This window comes from Haematobia irritans, chromosome 5 (genome assembly GCF_050003625.1).
Source record: "Haematobia irritans isolate KBUSLIRL chromosome 5, ASM5000362v1, whole genome shotgun sequence".
In the NCBI taxonomy this organism is placed as follows: domain Eukaryota; kingdom Metazoa; phylum Arthropoda; class Insecta; order Diptera; family Muscidae; genus Haematobia; species Haematobia irritans.
Genome location: NC_134401.1, coordinates 1,876,398 through 1,900,786, shown reverse-complemented (window position 1 = coordinate 1,900,786; position 24,389 = coordinate 1,876,398). Strand labels below are relative to the sequence as shown.

At 33.6% G+C, this 24,389-nt stretch overlaps 1 protein-coding gene across 3 annotated transcripts in view; it reads left to right on the top strand.

The window, feature by feature from the left end:
- Nucleotides 1-14,778, top strand: part of Fili (Fish-lips) — a 144,563-nt gene extending 129,785 nt beyond the window's left edge. For 2 of the 3 annotated variants that reach the window (XM_075313459.1, XM_075313458.1), the window contains exon 4: nucleotides 10,054-12,198. In XM_075313459.1, the coding sequence (XP_075169574.1) occupies nucleotides 10,054-11,314 (1,261 nt within the window). In that variant the 3' untranslated portion in view covers nucleotides 11,315-12,198. Of the gene's footprint in view, nucleotides 1-10,053; nucleotides 12,199-13,767 lie in introns of those variants that run through there. The other variant, XM_075313460.1, reaches the window with a different exon arrangement.
- Nucleotides 14,779-24,389: the final 9,611 nt, after the last annotated feature.

Below are 24,389 nucleotides of genomic sequence, written 5' to 3'. Positions count from 1 at the left end.
GCATGAAAATTGTGAATGACAGACCAGCTACAGCATGTTTTCCGCTGTGTTACATTAAATCCTTATTATCTAATATTAAATTGAGTGAATACAACCACTCAGCAACACACACACACACACACACCCAACTGAATAAATCGTCCTCAGTGTTCGCTATGCAATGAGTTTAGGATATGGTGGATACACGTATCGCTACCATACACATTATGGTATTATCCGCTTGATACGATATCATTAACATTAATTCAGTATTCTTTCTGTTCTCTCCTTCTCAATGTCTCTCTCTCTCATCATTAACTCAACGCTTTAAGTTTTGTTTTTACAACTGCTTCAATACGTTATACATATTACATTAGCGAAGGTATGTGAGAGTGGATGTGTTTAGTATGCGTGAATGTATTTGAATCCATCAAACGTTAATGTATTGTTTTCATTGGAAAATGTTGTGCCTATTTGTTGGTATTGCTGGTGTTATAACTCACGAGTATGCTGGAAGTTCATGTATACTCATGAGTGAAGGTATCATCGGTGTTATTAAACAAACAAATAAGCACTTGTTTGCTTTCCCAGGCTCTTTTGCGAAAGAGCTTTTTAAGACTCAATAAATGCATGTGTGTGCATGTGAATTCTATATGTCGACCTGTATGTGTGTCATTCTCAATCGAAATGGCTTGTGAAGCAAAATTTCCTTTCCGCTCCTATCATGATAAAATAATACAGGAAATACAGTAGAGCACATAAATTCACCTTACTTTCATGGTAAGTGGAAAATCATGATTTGTACAAAAGACTATAGAGATATTAAAATATAAAATATCTTAATTTGTTTATATGCACAGAAACAAAAATTAACTACATTATGGGAAAAATGAACTATTTCGTGCGAAAATTTAACTAAATTGTATTCCAAAGTTACGGAAATTTCCCGACATTTTTTGATTTTTAATTACCATTTACGAAATGCATCTTTCTCGAAAATCTAAAGATAAAGAAAAAATTTTAAGCGCCAGATTTAACCACGCTGTAGTTCATTCTTACTATTTTTGAGAAGTATACCATAATCTTCTTCTGTTTTAGTTAGAATTGAACCAATTGTTATGTCATTGAAATTTGACTGTTCATAAATTTGTAAGACATAAGTGGAATAAAGAAAAAAATCGTTGGGCTGGGGAAAATTTCTTACCAAATTCTAAAAATAAACTAAAAGAAAATAAAATAAAATTTTTGCATTAAATATTAGATGATTTTAGCATCAGTTTTACAACAGACATTCAAACCACAGTTTCATCCTAATTTTTCAAAAGTAACCTATTGCAAATTGTTTGCGATCTTCATAAAATTTAGTACAAAAAGTTTTAGAGACTATTGAATTTTTTTTAGCTTCCATATATAACCTTTATTTTACACAAAATTCTCATTTCTCAACTTAATGTCTCAAAATGTATCACAAGATAATCCTATATTTCCTATCTTACTATCATGATTACTATCACATATAACCCCATCTTCCAAAAATGTCAATATTATCCTTTTGCTTTAACAGAACGTTTTCAAATTTGTCACAACAAAATCTGTTTTTATTTCATTTTTGTTTTGCTCTACACGGACGAAAAAGACTGTTTTTCATATGTTTGGGTGTAAAAATTATATGTTTGGAACTCAAATTTTTTAACACAATATTTTTATGTGCAAGCGTAATGTTCATAAACTAGCATAACATGTTTGGGACATATATGTTAATATGTTAGTACATATTATGTTTGGGACATAAAATGTTTGTAAATATAATATGCTTAGATGCAAACACATATTAGTTAGGAAATAGCCTATAAACATATATGTGTTTAGAAAGAGAGACCCAGAGAGTATGCTGCAAGTAAAATAATGGAAGTAACCAATTGGCGCCTTAAAAATATATCCACACAAAAAAATGTTGTTGAATATTTTTACTACCAGTGTATGCGCTAAGGTGAAACATAATATGTTTGAACAAAACAAACAATATTTTGTTTGGACCAATCCTGAAAATATATATGATTGAAGCAAAATGTGTTTGGAGTATATGTTACAGAAGCAATTTTTTTGAGGGTGTACTCACTTTAAGATATAATTTGACACATACCTAACAACAATACCAAATAAGTTAAAGGGTGATACGGTCAAAATTTGGTCAAGGGAAAACGCGTGTAAATCGGTGAAATCGTTTATTTAAAAAATGAAAATAAATTTCTTTTTATACCCTCCATCATAGGATGGGGGTATATTAACTTTGTCATTCCGTTTGTAACACATCGAAATATTGCTCTAAGACCCCATAAAGTATATAAAGGGTGATTTGTTAAGAGCTTGATAACTTTTTTTAAAAAAAAAACGCATAAAATTTGCAAAATCTCATCGGTTCTTTATTTGAAACGTTAGATTGGTCCATGACATTTACTTTTTGAAGATAATTTCATTTAAATGTTGACCGCGGCTGCGTCTTAGGTGGTCCATTCGGAAAGTCCAATTTTGGGCAACTTTTTCGAGCATTTCGGCCGGAATAGCGCGAATTTCTTCGGAAATGTTGTCTTCCAAAGCTGGAATAGTTGCTGGCTTATTTCTGTAGACTTTAGACTTGACGTAGCCCCACAAAAAATAGTCTAAAGGCGTCAAATCGCATGATCTTGGTGGCCAACTTACCGGTCCATTTCTTGAGATGAATTGTTCTCCGAAGTTTTCCCTCAAAATGGCCATAGAATCGCGAGCTGTGTGGCATGTAGCGCCATCTTGTTGAAACCACATGTCAACCAAGTTCAGTTCTTCCATTTTTGGCAACAAAAAGTTTGTTAGCATCGAACGATAGCGATCGCCATTCACCGTAACGTTGCGTCCAACAGCATCTTTGAAAAAATACGGTCCAATGATTCCACCAGCGTACAAACCACACCAAACAGTGCATTTTTCGGGATGCATGGGCAGTTCTTGAACGGCTTCTGGTTGCTCTTCACTCCAAATGCGGCAATTTTGCTTATTTACGTAGCCATTCAACCAGAAATGAGCCTCATCGCTGAACAAAATTTGTCGATAAAAAAGCGGATTTTCTGCCAACTTTTCTAGGGCCCATTCACTGAAAATTCGACGTTGTGGCAGATCGTAAGTCTATTCATGATGAAATGTCAAAGCATACTGAGCATCTTTCTCTTTGACACCATGTCTGAAATCCCACGTGATCTGTCAAATACTAATGCATGAAAATCCTAACCTCAAAAGAATCACCCTTTATATTCTGGGTCGTGGTGAAATTCTGAGTCGATCTAAGCATGTCCGTCCGTCCGTCCGTCCGTCCGTCCGTCTGTTGAAATCACGCTAACTTCCGAACGAAACAAGCTATCGACTTGAAACTTGGCACAAGTAGTTGTTATTGATGTAGGTCGGATGGTATTGAAAATGGGCCATATCGGTCCACTTTTACGTATAGCCCCCATATAAAGGGACCCTCAGATTTGGCTTGTAGAGCCTCTAACAGAAGCATATTTCATCCGATCCGGCTGAAATTTGGTATATGGTGTTGGTATATGGTCTCTAACAACCATGCAAAAATTGGTCCATATCGGTCCACTTTTACGTATAGCCCCCATATAAACGGACCCCCAAATTTGGCTTGCGATTGCTCTAAGAGAAGCAAATTTCATCCGATTCGGCTGAAATTTGGTACATGCTGTTAGTATATGGTCTCTACCAACCATGCAAAAATTGGTCCACATCGGTCCATAATTATATGTAGCCCCCATATAAACCGATCCCCAGATTTGGCTTGCGGAGCCTAAAAGAGAAGCAAATTTCATCCCATCCGGCTGAAATTTGGTACATGATGTTGGTATATGGTCTCTAACAACCATGCAAAAATTGGTCCATATCGGTCCATAATTATATATAGCCCCCATATAAACCGATCCCCAGATTTAGCTTGTGGAGCCTCTAAGAGAAGCAAATTTCATCCGATCCGGCTGAAATTTGGTACATGGTGTTGGTATATGGTCTCTAACAACCGTGCAAAAATTGGTCCACATCGGTCCATAATTATATATAGCCCCCATATAAACCGATCCCCAGATTTGGCTTGCGGAGCCTAAAAGAGAAGCAAATTTCATCCGATCCGGCTGAAATTTGGTACATGATGTTGGTATATGGCCTTTAACAACCATGCAAAAATTGGTCCATATCGGTCCTTAATTATATATAGTCCCCATATAAACCGATCCCCAGATTTGGCTTGTGGAGCCTCTAAGAGAAGCATATTTCATCCGATCCGGCTGAAATTTGGTATATGGTGTTGGTATATGGTCTCTAACAACCATGCAAAAATTGGTCCACATCGGTCCATAATTATATATAGCGCCCATATAAACCGATCCCTAGATTTGGGTTCTGGAGCCTCTAAGATAGGCATATTTCATCCGATCCGGCTGAAATTTGGTACATAATGTTGGTATATGGTCTCTAACAACCATGCAAAAATTGGTCCACATCGGTTCATAATTATATATAGCCCCCATATAAACCGATCCCCAGATCTGGCTTGCGAAGTCTCCAAGAGAAGCAAATTTCATCCAATCCGGTTGTAATTTGGAACATGGTGTTAGTATATGATCTTTAACTACCGTGCCAGAATTGGTCCATATCGGTCCATAATTATATATAGCCCCCATATAAAACGTTCTCCAGATTTGACCTCCGGAGCCTCTTGGAGGAGCAAAATTCATCCTATCCGGTTCAAATTAGGAACGTGGTGTTAGTATATGGTCGCTAACAACCATACCAAAATTGGTCCAATCACACAAAAATTGGTCCATATCGGTCCATAATCATGGTTGCCACTAGAGCCAAAAATAATCTACCAAAATTTTTTTCTATAGAAAATTTTGTCAAAATTTTATTTCTATAGAAAATTTTGTCAAAATTTTATTTCTAGAGAAAATTTTGTTAAAATATTATTCGGTTCATAATAAAATTTTCATCATTGTCAAAATTTTATTTCTACAGAAAATTTTGTCAAAATTTTATTTCAAATTTTATTCGGTTCATAATCATGGTTGCCTCTCGAGCCAAAAATAATCTACCAAGATTTTATTTCTATAGAAAATTTTGTCAAAAGTTTATTTCTATAGAAAATTTTGTTAAAATTTTATTTCTGTAGAAATTTTTGTCAAAATTTTCTTTCTATAGAAAATTTTGTCATACAATTTAGAAGATGGTGTTAGGAGGTTTTAAGATGCCTTGCCATCGGCAAGCGTTACCGCAACTTAAGTAATTCGATTGTGGATGGCAGTGTTTAGAAGAAGTTTCTACGCAATCCATGATGGAGGGTACATAAGCTTCGGCCTGGCCGAACTTACGGCCGTATATACTTGTTCAAGTTCAATTAGTATAAAATTCAGGAAAAATATTCAGTTAGGCTTTCGCTTTTCCAAATCCGAATTGCCGGGCCTCACGCTTGACACCTGTCATCAGATTTTGTACAGCCACCTTGTCCACCGCAGAAATCCAGTTTGCCTTGAACTGCTGCTCGTCCTTAGCAGTTTTTTTGGTCTTCTTTAGGTTCCGCTTGACAATAGCCCAGTATTTCTCAATTGGGCGGAGCTCTGGCGTGTTGGGAGGGTTCTTGTCCTTGGGAACCACCTGCACGTTGTTGGCGGCGTACCACTCCATGGCCTTTTTACCGTAATGGCAAGATGCCAAATCCGGCCAAAACAGTACGGAACAACCGTGTTTCTTCAGGAAAGGCAGCAGACGTTTATTCAAACACTCTTTCACGTAAATTTCTTGGTTGACAGTCCCGGAAGCTATGAAAATACTGCTTTTCAAGCCACAGGTACAGATGGCTTGCCAAACCAGATATTTATTTGCGAACTTTGACAGTTTTATGTGCTTGCAAATATCTGCTACCTTTCCCCTTTCTTTTGCCGTATAAAACTCCTGTCCCGGAAGCTACTTGTAGTCGGCTTTGACGTAGGTTTCGTCGTCCATTACCACGCAGTCAAACTTCGTCAGCACCATCGTGTACAGCCTCCGGGATCGCGCTTTGGCCATCGTATTTTGTTTATCATAGCGATTTGGAGTCACTACCTTCTTGTAAGTCGATAGTCCGGCTCGTTTTTTGGCTCGATGCACGGTTGTAGACGATACACCCAGCTTATTTGCGGCATCTCGGAGAGAGAGAGATTAGGGTTTCACTTGAAACTACCGGCAACTCTCTTTGTCGTCTCAGCGGCTTCCGGTTTTCGATTTCTCCCCGATCCAGACGTCCTGGCTGTCGACAAACGTTCCCCAAACACTTTGATTACATTTGTAACGGTTGATTTGGCAACTTTTATGCGATTTTGCCAGCTTTGCGTGCGAGTAGTTCGGATTTTCGCGATGCGCGAGCAAAATTTTGATACGCTGCTCTTCTTGCTTGGACGGCATTTTGACAACTGAAGAGTGAATTCCAAAATCAAAATAGGAGCAACATTCTACACACACACACCTTCAAAATGAGGGGTGTTCAGGTTTTTTAAATGCAAAATTGAAAGAAATACGTCAAGTCTATGTTGACCAAATTTTGACCGTATCACCCTTTATGGTCAACTAATAAATACGTCTAATTGCGTATTTATCACAAATTCATATGAGAAAATTATGATTATTGACCTATAGTCGACGACATACGTTGTATTTAATATTCAATCAAGTCACGGATTACACATGTGTCAATGTCTTTAGATATACATATTTATGTCGATATGTAACAGATGTAAAATCATACATATTGTAATTATGTATTATGACTATAAACATATACTACAATAAAATATAGAAATCAAAGATTTTCTAGGAAATGTTAGGAAAAATAAGGTTTACCGAATCCACAATAGAATAATAGCATATCCTTTGGTCCATCTGGTAGTTTTAATTGAACTTTAATGTTAACATCCAATTTGGGAAAATAATAAGAATAAACAATATTTTTATCTAATTTAGATTGAGTTTGAAGATGGGATATCTTTGGTACTTCGTGGGCATTAACGATAGATAGGGTCATACTTTAAGAATATAAGAAATTTATCCTACATTCTCAGCTGCTTAGTCAAGGCCTTCATATCAATACTATTCAACGGTTGGTTTTGCCCTTGAGTAAAATGAAATGTGATATCATAAATAAATATAATGATTTAAACTCTGTTAGATGAGTATAGAAAATCATCTCCCGCCTTCATATGTTCTACCTAGTGACGTCGGAGAACCAGAAAGTTATTCAGACCGGCTCAGGGACCTAGAATCTTAAAATTTAACCCTAGACAGTCATACTTCGTCAAAATGACGACGCGTAATTTCATTTTCGATCTAAAATGTATTTTAGTCGATTGGGAAATGATAAATTTAAGTTATACTAATTCTTTTATTTTATGAATTTTTGTCTTATACTAATTAAAAACAAATTGAATAAGAAAATAACATCAATTTTGGTTCAAATTTTTGCTCACGATGCAAATTATAGCATTTTGAAATAAGCCGTAGTCATGACGTTAGTGTACAAAAAATAAGGATGACTTTCCAGGGTTAAGGAGAAAAACATAATACCCAACATTAGATTAGGTTAGTGTTAGCCCAATACTTCAGACTCACTTAGACTATTCCGTCAATTGTGATACCATAGTGTTGATAACATTCGGAACCAAGAACAAAATACTGCCATTTATTGCAAATTAAAAATTTTATGTAGTTTTCCTATGTATTTTCATTTTGAATTGGATTTTAAATTTATCATTGCGAAACATATATATGCTTGTAATATTAATTATGTTTTCACACATCTACAACCTACCCGAAAATTACAAGATTCCAAAATATAGCTTTTCTATCGTTTAGTTTATTATGTAGTCACTTTGCTTCAGTTTATGACAAGCGACAGTCATATTAATCTAATAAAGAGCTCATGTTGTTAAAACTGACAGCTATATTAAAACGAGAAAATATGAACAACCGAACGACAAGAACATCAAGAAAAAATCTAATAAGTTTATTATAAGATCAGCCATTCAGCCAACAAACCAAAAAAGAAAAAGTAATAGCCAAGAACCTATAATCTAGTACGGCACGGTCCTCTTCCATTGAGGAAGCAAACATGTCAAATGCTAAAGTGCCACTGAGCTAAAATGCCACACATAAATTATGATTAAAAACAAATGGAGAAATATGTTGGAAACATTACTCAACATTCCACGAATTCCGTAGGCCCAACACGTTCTAAGTAAAATCATTAAATTTTCCTGAAGGCCAAAATATGTTCACCCCACAAATTCCTGCCTAGTGAGAAAGGGCAAGCAACTATGAATTTTACAAAACAAAAATGTTTTTTTCAATATTTCACCCTCCTTCTCTTGGCAAAATGTCGAAATGTTGTTGGCAATTTGTTAAGACTTTAATTGAAAACAATTTCAAGGGCCATGATTATCCCACAAACACACACACCCACAATAAACTAACACTTTGCTGATTGGGGGAAATTTAACCAAGGGGTAGTGCTCCTATAGATGTTATCGGATAGCCACTTTGGAATTGAAGAACGCCCTTATGAACCCTTCGCCAAGCTACTAAAACAAATATGTTTATCCGTTTTTAATTGTTAAGTATCTGTTAAACCATTTACTTGCCAACACAAAAGACTACTCTGTTACAATCGTTTAGCCCATTGCCGCCCCCAAATCTGAGAAGAAAATACACAGGATCAAATTTCACCTCCTTTGCTCTTTTTCAGAATTTAAAAGGTATGGGAGCTATTGTATAACCTGGGTAAATAGAAACTTATATTCAAATTAATATTACACAATATACATATCCCCTTTTGGGCCTTTTTTGTAAACCATTTGCCAACGCTCTAAGTAAGTATCCTTTGGCTGGCTTGTTGAAGTACTCACCTTTAATACAATATTCAGTCGGAGGAATACATTGAACATCATATGTAAACTTATACCAACGACCTGGTCGATGTTAAAAATCTCAAACCACAGAAACATTAACCCTCGACAGAATCTACTGTGCCCAGCCAAGTGTTAAAGTATAATTTCACAAAGGGACGCTTTTAGCTTTGATGGCCTCATCCATGAGCATATTTCCCTCCGAAACATTCATACGAATAAGAGAAAGAGATTCCATGTATGTTAAGTTGTATTTATATCCTTCGAAAAGTATGATTTCCCTTTTACCAACAACAAAGATAAGCATAAGCTGATGTAGCAAATGAAAGGAAATATCAATATTTGTGGAATGAGAGAAGAAAAGTTTTCAAACCATAAATCGATAGTTTTCTTCACATAACATAGCATTTCAGTGTGTTGATAATTACTAATAAAATTTGATATAGGAACGCGGAGGAAAAGTTAATCGCGGTCACCATAGAAAACTTGCGAGTCTGATGATCAACCGATAAAAAAATCAATCCCTTAATTCACATGAACATCTGCAAAACCTGAATGTTGACCAACTCAATATCGGGCTGAGTCAATATCGGGCTGATTTTCCATCCGCTCGTTTGAGCATCTATTTCTATTTCTTGCCCACAATCTGGAGGTGGACTTTATAAACCATCTTTATGAAAATTGTATACAGTCAAACACCCAGAAAATCCTCATCAGATCGCTTCATGATGGAGGCATACATAAGGACAAATAAAGATCTGGCATACCATCAATCTATTAATATATAGAAATCGAGCGAAAATTTTTATGATTTTAGAATGTTGGTCTAAAACAGGGCTGCATCACAGAGTAATCCAACCAATCGAAAGCTTACATGCCCTCATTCCATTAAAAATTTAATAACTGAGCGAAAATCCACACGATTTTAGAAAGTTCATCTAGACACAGGGCAACATTTCTACAGGGCCTATGGTAGATTGTATCAAATGAATCCATTATCAAAATCAAAACCTTTAAAGGCGAATGAAAATGAATGTTTGTCTTAGTTTACTTTTCATAGAACTTATTTTTTAAATTACATAAAATTAATACAAATTTTTCTCTCTTATGTTTTCAGAACATTCGTGGACAATACTCATTTGCAAATTCTCCATCTTAACAATAATCCCCTATTGGGAGATCTACCGATGCGCTTGTTCCAAGGAAACCCCAATATAGTAGAAGTCTATATGCAATCCAACTCGCTGCAAACCCTTTATGCTGCTCAATTTCCTATTGATCAACTGGAAAAACTCTATCTAGGCGACAATCCTTTGCAATGTAACTGTACTCTCTTTTGGCTTTGGCGTTTGGTCACGGGCAATTTTGAAAATGGCATACAGAGTCATGATATGAAACCAGGCAATATGATGAGCCATGATTCGGGATCAGTAGCTGCTCTCGGTTCAGATCTCAATGCCGAAGGTGATGATGATAATTTGGTGAGAGTTGCAGCATATGTCGCGGAACGTAAGAAGGATGTAACTGCGAAATTTCAAAATACCAATCCTTCGATGGCCTCCAACAGTGGCTATCTCAAACTTGATGCTGAGCGTATTGGCTGTGAGGTGTGGCATGATAGCAAGAGAACACGAAAACATTTGGCCGCCATGACTGAAAGTGAGATCACTTGCCCGGCTCATGTGGTGACAATTGTGTGCGCAGTACTCACCTGCCTACTGGTAGTAATGACGGGAGCCAGTATCATTTTCTATATGCGATTCGTGAAACGACGACGAAAGCTTATGCATGATCGTTCATTAAGATCGGGCAAGTCCATAGTAAATGTACACGATCGGATATTACCACACCAGCCATTGAGTGCTGCTTCGAATGGCGGTATTCCGGGTACCCTAATGAATGGTGGCTATCCTCATCACACAATGCAGCCCCAAAGAACAACGCTCACTCACAACATGCATCCCATGCATCATCAGGACTACCATCAGACATTACCTCAAGTGGATAAATTAGAGTTGGAGCGGTATCTAACCGCCCAGGCCATAGCCAATGAATATAGGGCCTTGAAACCATGGGAATTGCCACCAGTTAAGGATTCAAATACCTACACCGATGAACCCGAGCATCTGTACGAAAAATTCGATCATTACGAATATCCTGATACGCACACCATGTCAAAATCCTCAAACGGTAAACACATGTTGGGTTCATCCACAATACCCTCCGTTGGTGTCCATGGCCTGGGCAGTGGCACTGGCGGAGGTAGCATGGGCAAGGGTAGCATTGGTAATAGTAGTTTAGGCGGTGGTGGTGGTGTTGGTAATGGTGGTAGTGGTGGTGGCGGTACTCTTAATAAACCCCACATAGTCTATGTATGATACAATGGTAGAGAGAAGATGATCATCGACAATGAGGGATCTTGTGCATCATCTAGTGATACTGTGGCATTAAGCAATTGTTTAAATAATAATTACGATACCATGTGTAGTTATATGAAATTAGTTTAAAACTTTAAAATCCATTTAAAATGCAAACAAACAACACACAAAACTCAACAAAAACAAACAAGGCAAAAACAAGGAACGAACAGACATTTGTAAGAAATGCGAAAATTGTATTTGAAACGATAACTATTGGTAAATAATAAAACCTAAAAAACAAATCTTTTTATGAAAAAAAAAATCATAGTAAATTACAATAACTACAGAAAACTTGGCAAAACAGGGAACTTAGCATGATGGCTCTTTATTTGTAGAAAACAAAGTGAGAAGGTTAGCTGAAGTCAGAAAGTCAATGAAAGTGGATAATCCATAGTGTTAATAGGGAAATTACTTGCTAGGTGGGAAATAGGCAAAATTAAGGTTGAAGTAAATCTTTCTAGCATGTATGTCTTCAAGAAGATCTTAAAAATCTTTGAATACCTTTTATCCTACCAAATTTTTACAAAGACACCTTGCGAATATACTAAATTTCTTCTTTTCTTCAAAACAAAATTTAGTTAAATTTCCGAAATTCATTAAGATGATCGTTTATAAACTAAATAATATTTGTGTCTGTTAAAAGAAAATCGATTATTTTTCCTCGTAGAGATAGTTTCAGAGGTTTGGAATCAAATGTATGCGCATCTTACCTTACGTTATAGTCACACAGGGCATAATAATTCGTCACAACAGCCAAATCAGCAAACAGTTCCAACTCGTATTGAATATAAACATCACGATAGGGCTAGTTTTCAAAGGCGGTATCCAGATATTTTACAAAATGCTCCTGAAAAAAAGTTTAACAGAAATTTTAGTTTAATATTTTACTAGTCTGATCATACACTTAGACATAATAGCAAAAAAGATATAACACAAAATAAAAGAAAAAAATTGTTATTTATAAAACACAGACTTTATTAGTTTAGATTGAGCAGTGACAGTCTGTCTGTGTGTGTGGGTCTAAATTTTAATCTAATTATCTTGGCATTTGCCAAACTACCCACTCCGTTTTTTAGGCTAAAATATTTGCATATACCACCAGCATTAGTGATAGATTCAAGAACCGCTGGAGAACGGTGGAAAATTTTTTTTTCAAATTAAACTTAAAATTTAACAACTTTACATGTTCAAGCTGTACATAATCAACTTTGCACAAAATTGCTTCCAATTTGAACTAGAGAATGAGGCCGACGTGATTTTAGACGCCGCCGACCCTTTTTTGCCAGTCGAGTTGCCGCCGAATATGTCAACTCAACTCGACTCAAATTTAGCCGCCAGTATTTATTCAAAACAGAACTCTAACTCTAAAAGGAGGAAATGTTCAGACAACAGGCGAAGCATTTATAGGGAAATGTACAGTAGTTGTAATTTCGACTATTAATTTTTTTTTTCGAAAAAAAAAAAATAGTTTTTGAAAATTTCACCTTATTATTATCTTATGCCATGGTGGATAAAGGTCAATTTAGCTTTATGCAATATATTTCCAAAGTTCAAAAAACATAAAAGAAATCTCTGATTTGTAAAGTTTTATTTCAACCTTTTCTTTTTGTAATTGTCCCATTTTAAAAGCAATTCTTTCAAAACAAAACATCATGCATTTTCAAGAAATCTACTACAAGCAAGAAAATATATAGAAAAACAAATAATTTGAGAAAAAATCTAAGATAACATAACATGCAAAATGAAACAAGGGATTATATAAAAATTAAATTAATACTTATATATTTAAAACAAAATACATACATATTTTTGTTCATTTTTTCAAATACAATAGAAATTACAAAACAAAATATAAATATTTAGTAACACCATAAATTTAAATTGAAACACAAATTAAAACATGCTACAAATGAATATAAAAAGAAAAAAAAATAAATCAAAGTAAAACAAAACAACTAAGAACTTTTTTGTGTGGAAACTCCTAAGGCCATTTCTGTATAAAAGTGTTAACATTTTCATTTCATATGATTTTCAATGTTGTGTTTTTTTTTCATTTTCACCAAAAACACAAAAGGCCATAAGCAGAAAGTGCTTATAACAACAAACATTGTATATACTTGATACAAAAAAACAAGCGTTTAAACAAAAAAGTCATCATAGATACAAGGAAAAAATCAAAATTATTGACATTTAGTGAAACACGAACGAATAGAATTAAATTAAATTGTACTTGAATATCGAGGAAACCATTCTTTGACTTTGCCATAGTTTCAATTCAAATTTCAATCAACTAAAAAAAGTTCCTGTTTTTTTATTTGCTTAATGAAGAAACTGTACCTCTGTTTTAAATTTTTGTTTTTGAATTTGTATGAAACTCATTTATTAATTTAATGTTTTATCTTTAATTTCAGGTTAACCTAAATTATACATAAATTAAAATAAAAAAAATGACAATATTAAATGAAGCAAAACCAAGCATTTTGTAAATATTATAATTAATAATTATTATTAATACCAAACTATAAAAGAATACAAAAACAAAATTATAATACAAATAATCACTTAAAACCTTAAAAAATGTAAATATACTCTTTAAGTATATATAGTCTATAATTTAATTTTTTTTTCAACATATATTTTGTAGAACCATAAAAAAGTAAATACATTTTAGTTTGTATCTTAAAAAAATTTAATGACATGAATTTCTAATCTCAAAATTATTCACTCTAAGAATTAAAAGGTTTGAGCAATTTGTTCATAAAATAGCAAATGGCCTAGCCTAAAATTCAAGGTGATGTAACTCAAGGGCAAATTTTGTGTAAACTCTAAATAACTAAGAATTTATATATTTTTTGTACATCAATTATTTTTTGGATTTTTTTTTTTAATATGACTTAAGAGTTTGTTTTTTGGAAAATAAATTCTCCTAAGTTAATTGAAATTTATTAACTACCAAAAATTTAAAACAAAAAACACAACAACCATTACCAACTAAACGAATTATTTAAAACAAAGAAAATCTTATAAAAAAAAATAAAATAAATTTATTATTACAACTTTTCACTATATACATATATACTTAATAAACTAAATGAAAAAAAAAACAAGAAAACAAAATTCTGCAATATTGAAGTGATTTCAATCACCTTAGCAACCATAAACAAAAACCCACACAAAAGAAACTAAATTTAAATTTCAATAGTAAAGAAAATCAGTAAACAAAAGCATTGTAATATTTCTATAAAAAAATGTATTTAATTAGTAATAACTACAACAAAGAACACAAAAATTTAATAGAATTATAAAATAATAATTCAAGCAACATAACAACAACAAAGTAAATAAAAAATAAAATGTTATTTCTTATACAAAGACTGAAAAAGGTGGAAAAAAATAAAGAAATATAAAAATACAATTAAAAATGATTTTGTTTAATTTGTTTATTATATGGAAAATAGGAAAAATAAATAAATTATATTCCCAGTATACGACTCAGACCGATATCTTATTCAAATATGGTAGTTAAGAGGTTCGTGCAAGACACAATTTATAGAGATGCTTGAACAAGGCGACAATACCCAAAAAATGTCACATGATTTTTATTTTTTGTATAAAGGCAAACACTCTCGAAGTTGGGAAAATTAAATTTATTTCCCTTAGAAATCTATCGGCTGATTTTCTTAGATTTGATCCCATTACCTTTATAAGAAATCAAAGTTTTGGAGGCGAGCATTATTTTAACAGGCGGACGGACAGACTTCACAAGACCTAAAGGGTCTCGACCAGATATTTCAAACGCTTTAGAAGTTGAGAAAAAAGAGCAATTAAATTTATTTTCCATAGAAATCTATCGGCTGATTTCCTTAGATTTGATTCTGTTGTCTTTATAAGAAATCAAACCTTTTGGGGAGGCACTATTTTAACAGACGGACGGACGGGCTTTATAAGACCCAACAAATATTTCGAAGCGCTACAAACACAAGAACCAATTTACCCCCATGGAGGATGGAGGAAATGCATATTTCATGGTAAACTACAAAGGAACTTTGCCACATTCTTCTTGGGCGAAAATAATAATGAGAAGATTTATTTATATGAATATTTCTTAAGATTTATTAATTTAGACAAATTGTAACAATTCGCAAGATTACACTAAAATGGTGGAGGTTTTCAGCATATCCAATTCTATGTTTAGTAGCCCCCCCTTTTTCCGCTCACAAATCATATGCTAAAATGTAATTAAATTTTTCTACGTAACCCTCAACAAAATTCTTCTGTATGGGTCCATAACTTGGCACATCATGAGAATGTTCTAATCGAAAACTCCCGATCATTTTAGTTGTCAAAACAAAAACTGAAATGGCCATAAAAGTTCATTAACAAACAATTTTTATGGCCATGAAAAATGATCTCATATTAATGAATGCGTTTCAAAGTATTTACGTTTCCAATAGTCCTGGATAAGAGTAAACACAAAGTTCAGGCATTCCATTTGTGGGGGGGCACCCTTTCTTGGGAGCCAAATGGTTGAGAGATACCCAACAAATTCAGCCAAAACCCCATGGTGGTAACATCCAACAATTTTTATGGCCAATATTGTTTCCAATATACCATCATCATACATCCTCGTAGACACACGTGTATGATAGCCTGGCATATATGGGTGTGTGCGTGTGTGTTTGTGCTTTGTTGATGCCAATGCTAATGCATTAACATTTCGCTCAAGATATCCTGCAAAAAGGCCATAATGTTTTGACAATTTTAATTGTCAACGATACCAGCCAACCGCCTCCATCAGTAGCCAGCTTATACGAAAACCGCCAGAGCCCTCCGTCTGAAACGCTAATAGAAAATTCCATGTATGAGACAGCAGTCACAAATAAATGGCTCTGCAAACATAAACTCGTACTTAAATGATAAATGCGAGTCTTAAAAACTCCTCTATTGCCCCTTATCGTCGCAAAGGATGCTGCAATGGCGTTGGAAGGGGGGAGAGGCAGGACAATCTAATAGGACTTTTTCCATGTTTTGTGAGACATTAAATTTAATGGAAACAAATTGGTTGTTGTAAGAGGTCTTAGTGCAGTTACCATTATTCCTATTGCTCTGCCTGTTCTAAGACATTTCAAAGGCACCGAGATTACAACATGAAATGTTTTTCCTCGTCTTTTAGTGAAATAAGCCGAAAAACAAGAACCTTAAGAAATATTGAGAGTAAAATAAATTGAAATTAAAATACACTGTATTTCAACGAAGAGCAGATGTTTTCTAAGCTTTGTGATTATTTTATCAAATTCTTTTAAGCCAGTATATGTAGATATATGCTCAGGCTACAGTATGTCTATATAGATATGGAAATATTTCGAGCCTCAATTCATTTGTATACACTGAAAAAAAAGCATACTCGGTTCCAAAGATTTTGTCTTTACTTTAAAAAATTTGGTATTGATTCCGAGCCAAAGAAGCGGAGAATACAAGTAAGGATACTTTTAAGAAACAATTCTCTTTTAAATTTAGGTTTTGTGTACTTGCTTCTAGGAAGCAAATTTTAATTTTTCGCTTTCTCAGCTTTTTTTCTTCATATGCTATAAAAGTCCTTTAAAAACGAGTTAACGGCAACTTTATTTTCCAAATTAGGACTCGGCTTCCAGTAGAAATTATGCTATAATTGAAGTAAAAAACTTCTTTAAAATAAAGTTTTGAAAAACATGTCCTATATTTGAACGATTTTTTGCTTTGTAGTCAAGATGCAAAAAGACAACAAATTTAAAGACAATTTCATTAAATTTAAAGAATTTTTCTGAATTATTAAAGTCAAGTTGACCTTAGCCTATAAATTTTTTCTTTCATGTTAAGATACCCATTTTTAAGTCAAATCACTTAATTATAAGGACAATACGACTTCATTGAAAAGTTTATCGACTTTTGGACAAGAAAAATAACTTTATTTTAGAGAAATGCGTCTTCTATGCTAAGCAAAATTTGTATTCGTATTTTAAAGACATGAAATCTTTGACCTCGCGACAATATTTTTTTCAGTGTAGCCAGGCATTAATATCGTTGATCTGAATCCTATCAGAATTATTGGCCCTCAAGAACATGATTCGGCAGAAGGAGGACCCATCCCCCAAAATGGGATAGCAGAAAATTTGTCACAAGTGGTAAACATAGAGAAGCTATATAGATATGTAGGGTATAATGGCAGACCGTTATTTCAAGCTCATTCATTCCTGTGTGTTACCACAGTGTCTTATCACTGAGTTCTTTCCGTTTCCATATTTAGCTCAATGACAAGGAAGATCTTTTTATATCGGAGTCCGAATGACATTTCACATTACGGTGAAAGCTTTGCAATACTCAGAAAGGTCTCCAGCATTACTGAGAGGTGATAAACCACGGCTGACAATTTTTTTTTTTTTGCAGTTCGGTTGAAATTTAGATTGAGCCCATGATCCTTTGTAGGCAAGGGCGGCATTCTAATAATTGCACCATGATGGCTCCGGAGCTATTGTTGTGGCTGGGAGCCACCGTGGTGCAATGGTTAGCATGCCCGCCTTGCATACACAAGGTCGTGGGTTCGATTCCTGCTTCGACCGAACACCAAAAAGTTTTTCAGCGGTGGATTATCCCACCTCAGTAATGCTGGTGACATTTCTGAGGGTTTCAAAGATACTCTAAGTGGTTTCACTGCAATGTGGAATGCCGTTCGGACTCGGCTATAAAAAGGAGGTCCCTTGTCATTGTGCTTAACATGGAATCGGGCAGCACTCAGTGATAAGAGAGAAGTTCACCAATGTGGTATCACAATGGACTGAATAGTCTAAGTGAGCCTGATACATCGGGCTGCCACCTAACCCTAACGAAAATGGAATAAGGGAATTTATTTTGAGACATTTTGAACACTATCGTTAGGGCAATTACATTTTATAATGGAATTATTGTTTCTAATCAAAGAGATATCTAGTACATCGTTTTAGAATTTCGCACTGATTGCATTTCAAAAGACCCATTATGAAAACCTGGGTACACTACAAACTTAAAACTGTATTTCCGTTACATTCCAATATCTCTAGATAATCCTGAGTATCTTCATTTATGGATCCATATGGTAACATCCTACGATATTGACATCCTTCATTTTGATTTCATTTGATTCACTTTTCTAGTTTTTTTTTTCTTATTTCCCATTTTTGTGCTTCCTTTGCCTGATAGAAATGAAGATTTATTTTGATGTGTCGTAGAGCATCGAAAAAAATAAACCAAAAGCATAAAAAGCGTCTACGATTTATGCTCCAACATAAACGGAAGTAAAATCTCTACAGGAACGATACAAAGAATGATGCCGATGCTTACGGCTAGAGATGGAAGGAAGGAAGGAAATCACAAAAAAAAAAACGAAAAAATGAAAATACGAATGCATAAAATATCGATAAATATGGAACAATTCAATATCAATAATTTACACATCAAATGAAATTGAGGAGAAAAATGTGTGGAAATGTATGCCACACCAGACTCTGTGACTGAAAGCAAAACAATGTGAATTCATTCAACTGAACGGAGATGAAAATGGCGAATACCAGTGTGATTCAGGATAAACGGATATAATAGGGAATGAAAATAGGATACAATCTTATTGGAATGACTTCCCTGCAGTCATTGCAAAAAATTTAAGAATATCATTTAAAGATTGAGATGAAGTTGCCATATTTCCATTCAATTCAATATAAGTCCATAAACATTTTGTTATTCAAGAAATTACTCAAGGAGAATAGAGAGCAGAAAGAAAGCAGTTTCTTCCAAAAAAAAGAAAACATTTTATACCATATACCTTAAGCCCCACATCGAGCTTTTAAAGAAATTGAAAAAAGAGGTTTTTTACTTTTTTCAAAATTTAAACTAGATTTCATTTATCTTACAAATCAAAGTCGACTATTCGAATTATTTGTTTACTTTAGACAAGCCTCAGGCACGATCAGCACAGCAACGTTCATCAAAATCGGATGGGTATACCGCATAACCCCTCAGAGCACACCAAATCGGTCCAGACCCCTCCAAATCTTATCAACAAATATAGGAAGTCTTGAGGAACAACATAATCAACATCTTTGTTCTGATCAAACTATCGTCATATCTGAAGAACTAATACGAAACCAATGAATCGTATGCTTAAAATGATGGCTTCCATCCTATGACAAAACCATGTCAAATTCATAGCTTCTTAGCCAATATTGCACCAAAAATGTTCTTTTCTGTTTTGTTTTGCTTGGAAGCTTCTTATGTGTCCAACAGACTCTTTTATGAAAAACTGATTCAGTAGCGATTTTTATTACGAATATTTTTAAACCGCCAATGTTTTTCTCAAAAATTCCTTTACGGTGCAAAAAATTGCAGAAGTAAATTTTTTGTTGAAATGCTTCCAATTACAAATTGTATGTGGAAATGATATCCTCATCAATCTTACATTTCTTGAGGTACAAAAGTAAAGAACATCATATTTATATTTACTATCTTTATATCTAATACCATTATATATATTTTATGCAATAAGTAGTATTCAGTAAATATTTGGAACTTCAAGCCTAAAGCAGTAGTTATATGAAGTTGAGTAATCTGATTAAAACGTTTCCTTGAATTCGCATACACACCTTTGTGATTGTTCAAGAAGCTTTTAGTGAACCAAACTACATTTCATTACTCAATACAGATTTCGTAATCAATTCAATCAAAGTAAGTACTAGATGACACATACACAGTTTAATAGGTTGAGACGTTTAAGAATTTGCGTTTAAATTTGGAAATATGAGGTATAGAGAATTAGTGAAGAAAGAAAATGAAGTTTAATTGGAAAACTATTTATTTGTGAATCATAATTTTAATAAACTTCCTGGGCAGTTCGATTTTCCATAAAGGTGGGTATTAAGTTCGAGTTTAGCCACTAAAATCGCTAAAGTGAAAACTAAATCAGTAAAAAAGGCATAAAATTATACATATTTGTTGCAAATTTTATTATAACTTGTTGGGGAATAGCTCAAAGCACAAAGTTTGTAGTCCTTAAAGTGGATTAATTAAGAAAAGTAATCGTGAAAAAATTGCGATTTTAGCGGCTAAACTCGAACTTAATACCCACCTTAAGAGAGAGAAATGTATCATTTTGCAATCTAATCTTCTTAAAACTGTTAAACTGCTCCGCCATATCATTGAGAGATATCTACGTCATAATACCTAGTGCAAGGAATTAGTAAACCCTTGCCTATTTATAAATGGAATATAATTACACCTACATTTGTCCCAATAATGTAGCTACATGATTGGGTAAGCTCTGTTTATGACTTTGGTATAAAGACATATGAAATCAACAATTGATTAATTTCAAGATATTTTTACACTACACTCAAAAAAAAAAGTTTACTTGGATCCAAAGATTTTGAACTTCCTTTAAGGATTTTGAGCCAAAGATGCGGCTTCTTTAAAATAAAGACATTCTTAGCGACGTGTGTCGCTTTAAATCTAGGATCAATACAATTGAAATTAGGATACAGATCTCATTTATCGAATTTTCAATCTACGAGTAGTTTCGCGGTATGTTAATAATGATATTCACGTACAAACAAATGCCACTTTCAAAATCCAAATTATTACGGATACTGAAAATTAAAAATGTTTTCTTAATTCCAAAAAAAAAAAAAAACTTTAAACCAAAAATGCTAAATCCTCAAAATAAGTCTTAGCCTATATTTAAAGAGTTTTTATCTTAAATCTAAAGATTCAATATTTAAGTTAATTTAAGGACGATTTCTTTAAATCAAAAATGTGTTTCTTTACTTTAAGGAAAATTTTCCTTAGTTTAAAGATATGCAACTTTAACGAAGGGACGCAAATTTGCAAATTTGTGTCCTAAATTTAATGAATAATCCTCAAAATAAGTCTTAGCCTATATTTAAAGAGTTTTTATCTTAAATCTAAAGATTCAATATTTAAGTTAATTTAAGGACGATTTCTTTAAATCAAAAATGTGTTTCTTTACTTTAAGGAAAATTTTCCTTAGTTTAAAAACATACAACTTTAACGAAGGGACGCAAATTTGCAAATTTGTGTCCTAAATTTAATGAAAAAAATTCAAAGGTTATAAACTTTCTTTAATTTAAAATTTCATTATTTTAATGAAATTTGTCCTTAATAGTGTGTAAATTGCGCATCTTAAAACTGAGGTTGCGTACTTTTTAATATCACGTAAATATTTTTTTTTCAGTGTACATTTAAATCATTTCAATGCAAATGATTTGAAGAAAAGCAAACTGCCTTAAAATTACAAAAATTCAAAATTCAAAGAAATAATCTTAAAATTTGTACTTGAAAGCCTGGCTTAATTTTAATTTAATTTACTATACTCACTCTGTGCAATCATATTATGCAACACATTTCCTATCAATTAAATTGCTTCATTCAATTTACCATTAATTCTTAAACGTTTCCCTACCACTCCACCAATACAAATATCGAACCACACGAATACCATATGGATTACATGTGTGTACATAATATTTTGACATACATTTTGCTAAAGAGGCTTAAATGACATGTGCTGATATTTCCCACAAACATTGAGGTTAAAGTAAATACAATAAATAATTAAGTTTTATATTTGTGATTTGGAAAAGTTTGCGTTCGAAAATACTCACATAAATTGAAAATCTATTTTCTCATTTAATTGAATGTGACAAAGCGTAAAACTTTTAAATCGTTTTCCAACATTGCAGAAATCTACATATATAAATAACTATGAATACAGGGCGGCAACGACTGAGATTGCAATGTATATTATATGCTATTTTAAAATGACTTATTTAATAAAATATATAAAAATAAATGGCAAAAGAAAATCGAATGTAAATTTTTGTTATAATTTTACTAATTAAATTCTTTTAAAAACTCTATGTAAATTAAAGAGCTGTAATAGATTTTGTGATACCCTGTATATAGTGTAGTATTTATGCATTGTATGAAATACGCAAACATGTATTGTTCATTGTAAATTACAAAATTAAAATCCTACTAGTCACTTCATGTAACTAGAATTTATCTTTCATACAATTTGTTTGCATAACAAGTTATTACTTTTAAATATTGTGTAATGAGAAAGCCATACATTAGTGGTAGTCATCGACACACCAATACATGGTATAATGGTAAATTTTGGTTTTTACTTTTTAAATGTCGAGTGAAATTTTAACCCCCGAAATTTTAGAAAGCTTGTATATAAAGGACTTTTCATTGGACTAATGACTTCCCGGGGAAGCATGTAAATTTGCGAACATCTTGGTCGATGGGTTTCAAAATGATCTCCAACAACTGTTAGAGAGAATGTTTCGCTCTTATTAGAAAAACCTACCCGGATTCGCTTTTTATTCTCTTCAAATATTGGATCATAAGGTGTCTTGCATCTTGATACCTTTGAGATCTACCAAAAATCTCAAGACTAGTGGTGAGAATAAAATTTGCCAAATCTCATTCTATGAGCTACCGATCAGTCTCAATCTCTGTAGGATATTCGATAGTAATTGATATGAATCCCTTAGCTATTTCCATAACATAGAAATATATTTGTCCAATATTGTCCAAATATTGAAATATTTAATTTGTTTTAAGAACATTTTTATGTTTTCCCCATCGCCGTTTATTTCTATTGCATAGAAGTTGACTTGCTTTTCTCACTACAGCAGCATATCGACAACGGCGACTATACTCACAGACACTACGCCATTTCCGTTTCCTCTCTATTCAAATTTTGTCTCAATGCGTCTTTTTTACTTGCCCATACCCACTAAAGAAAAAAAGTTCGCCTCATATCATCTGTATGCATATGTTCATTCATTCGATCGTTAGCTATGCAAAAAAAAAACACAAGAGAATACAAAACATTTAGCAGAAAAAAACTGTCGCTATAAATATTATGGTCCTCGCCTAAGGAGGAACCAACAACAGGAAAAACATTAACCCTACAAATGTATCGCAACTGTATTGAGAACCCACACAATAAATTGCCAAAATACTAGAAGACTGAAACATGCCCACATACATTTTCAAAACGTACATAAAATAACCATACGCCCAGGAATCATGGTGAGCTCTAAGAACACTTCCGCATTTACACAACAATTGCAAAAAGGCAAATAATAAATAAACGCCAAAACATAGCAAGCCGAGAAAAAATACCAACAAAAAAACAAGGAAGAGAATTTCCAAAGCCGGAAAAGCTTGAGTAGCTGCTATTTCCACTTCTCAATGTACTACCCCAACAACAAGCCATCCTAGAAAACAACCCAAAATTCCACTCAAAAAGAACTACAATTTGAAATATGCAAATTTCAGCCCAAAATGCATTTGTTACAGGCTGTGTAGAGTGAAATGTTACATGTTCAAATAGAGAGACATATATGAGTGTGTTTGTATGGGTGGATCTCCGAAACAAAGGAGAGGGGTCTAAGCGGTTACAACAATCGCCAAATTGTATGTTCAGCAGGCGTTACCCTCTACGCCGGAGAATGGGATAATATATCTTTGCTTATTTCCTATTATTGTTTTTTATGTGTCTGCCAAGGGGTTGGTTAAAGTGTTATTAACATCAAGAAGACATGCAAAAACAAAAACGTTAAACGACGGTAGTATGAAGAGTCCAATAAAACAATGCAAAATATCAAATTTCCAAAAATCTATATTAATCGATTTTCAAGACGACTTTAGCAACCAATAGAAAAGAGCAATCTTTACAATCGAAAGAAGTCTTTTTTATCCAATACATCAGCACCGGTATATGGTTTAACCCTTTGACTACCGATGTCCATTGCAAAGGACATGCGAAAATGATGTTATTTTAAAGTAGAAGCTGTTACCTCAATACGCTATAGATATTTTCCATATTATATGTCAAAGTTTGTAGTTGGCATAGTACTTACCCAGCAAAAAAAAAAAAATTGGAAGTTCTTCCAAAGGCACAACTTTAAAAGCACTTCCAGAAGATGCACTCCCAATG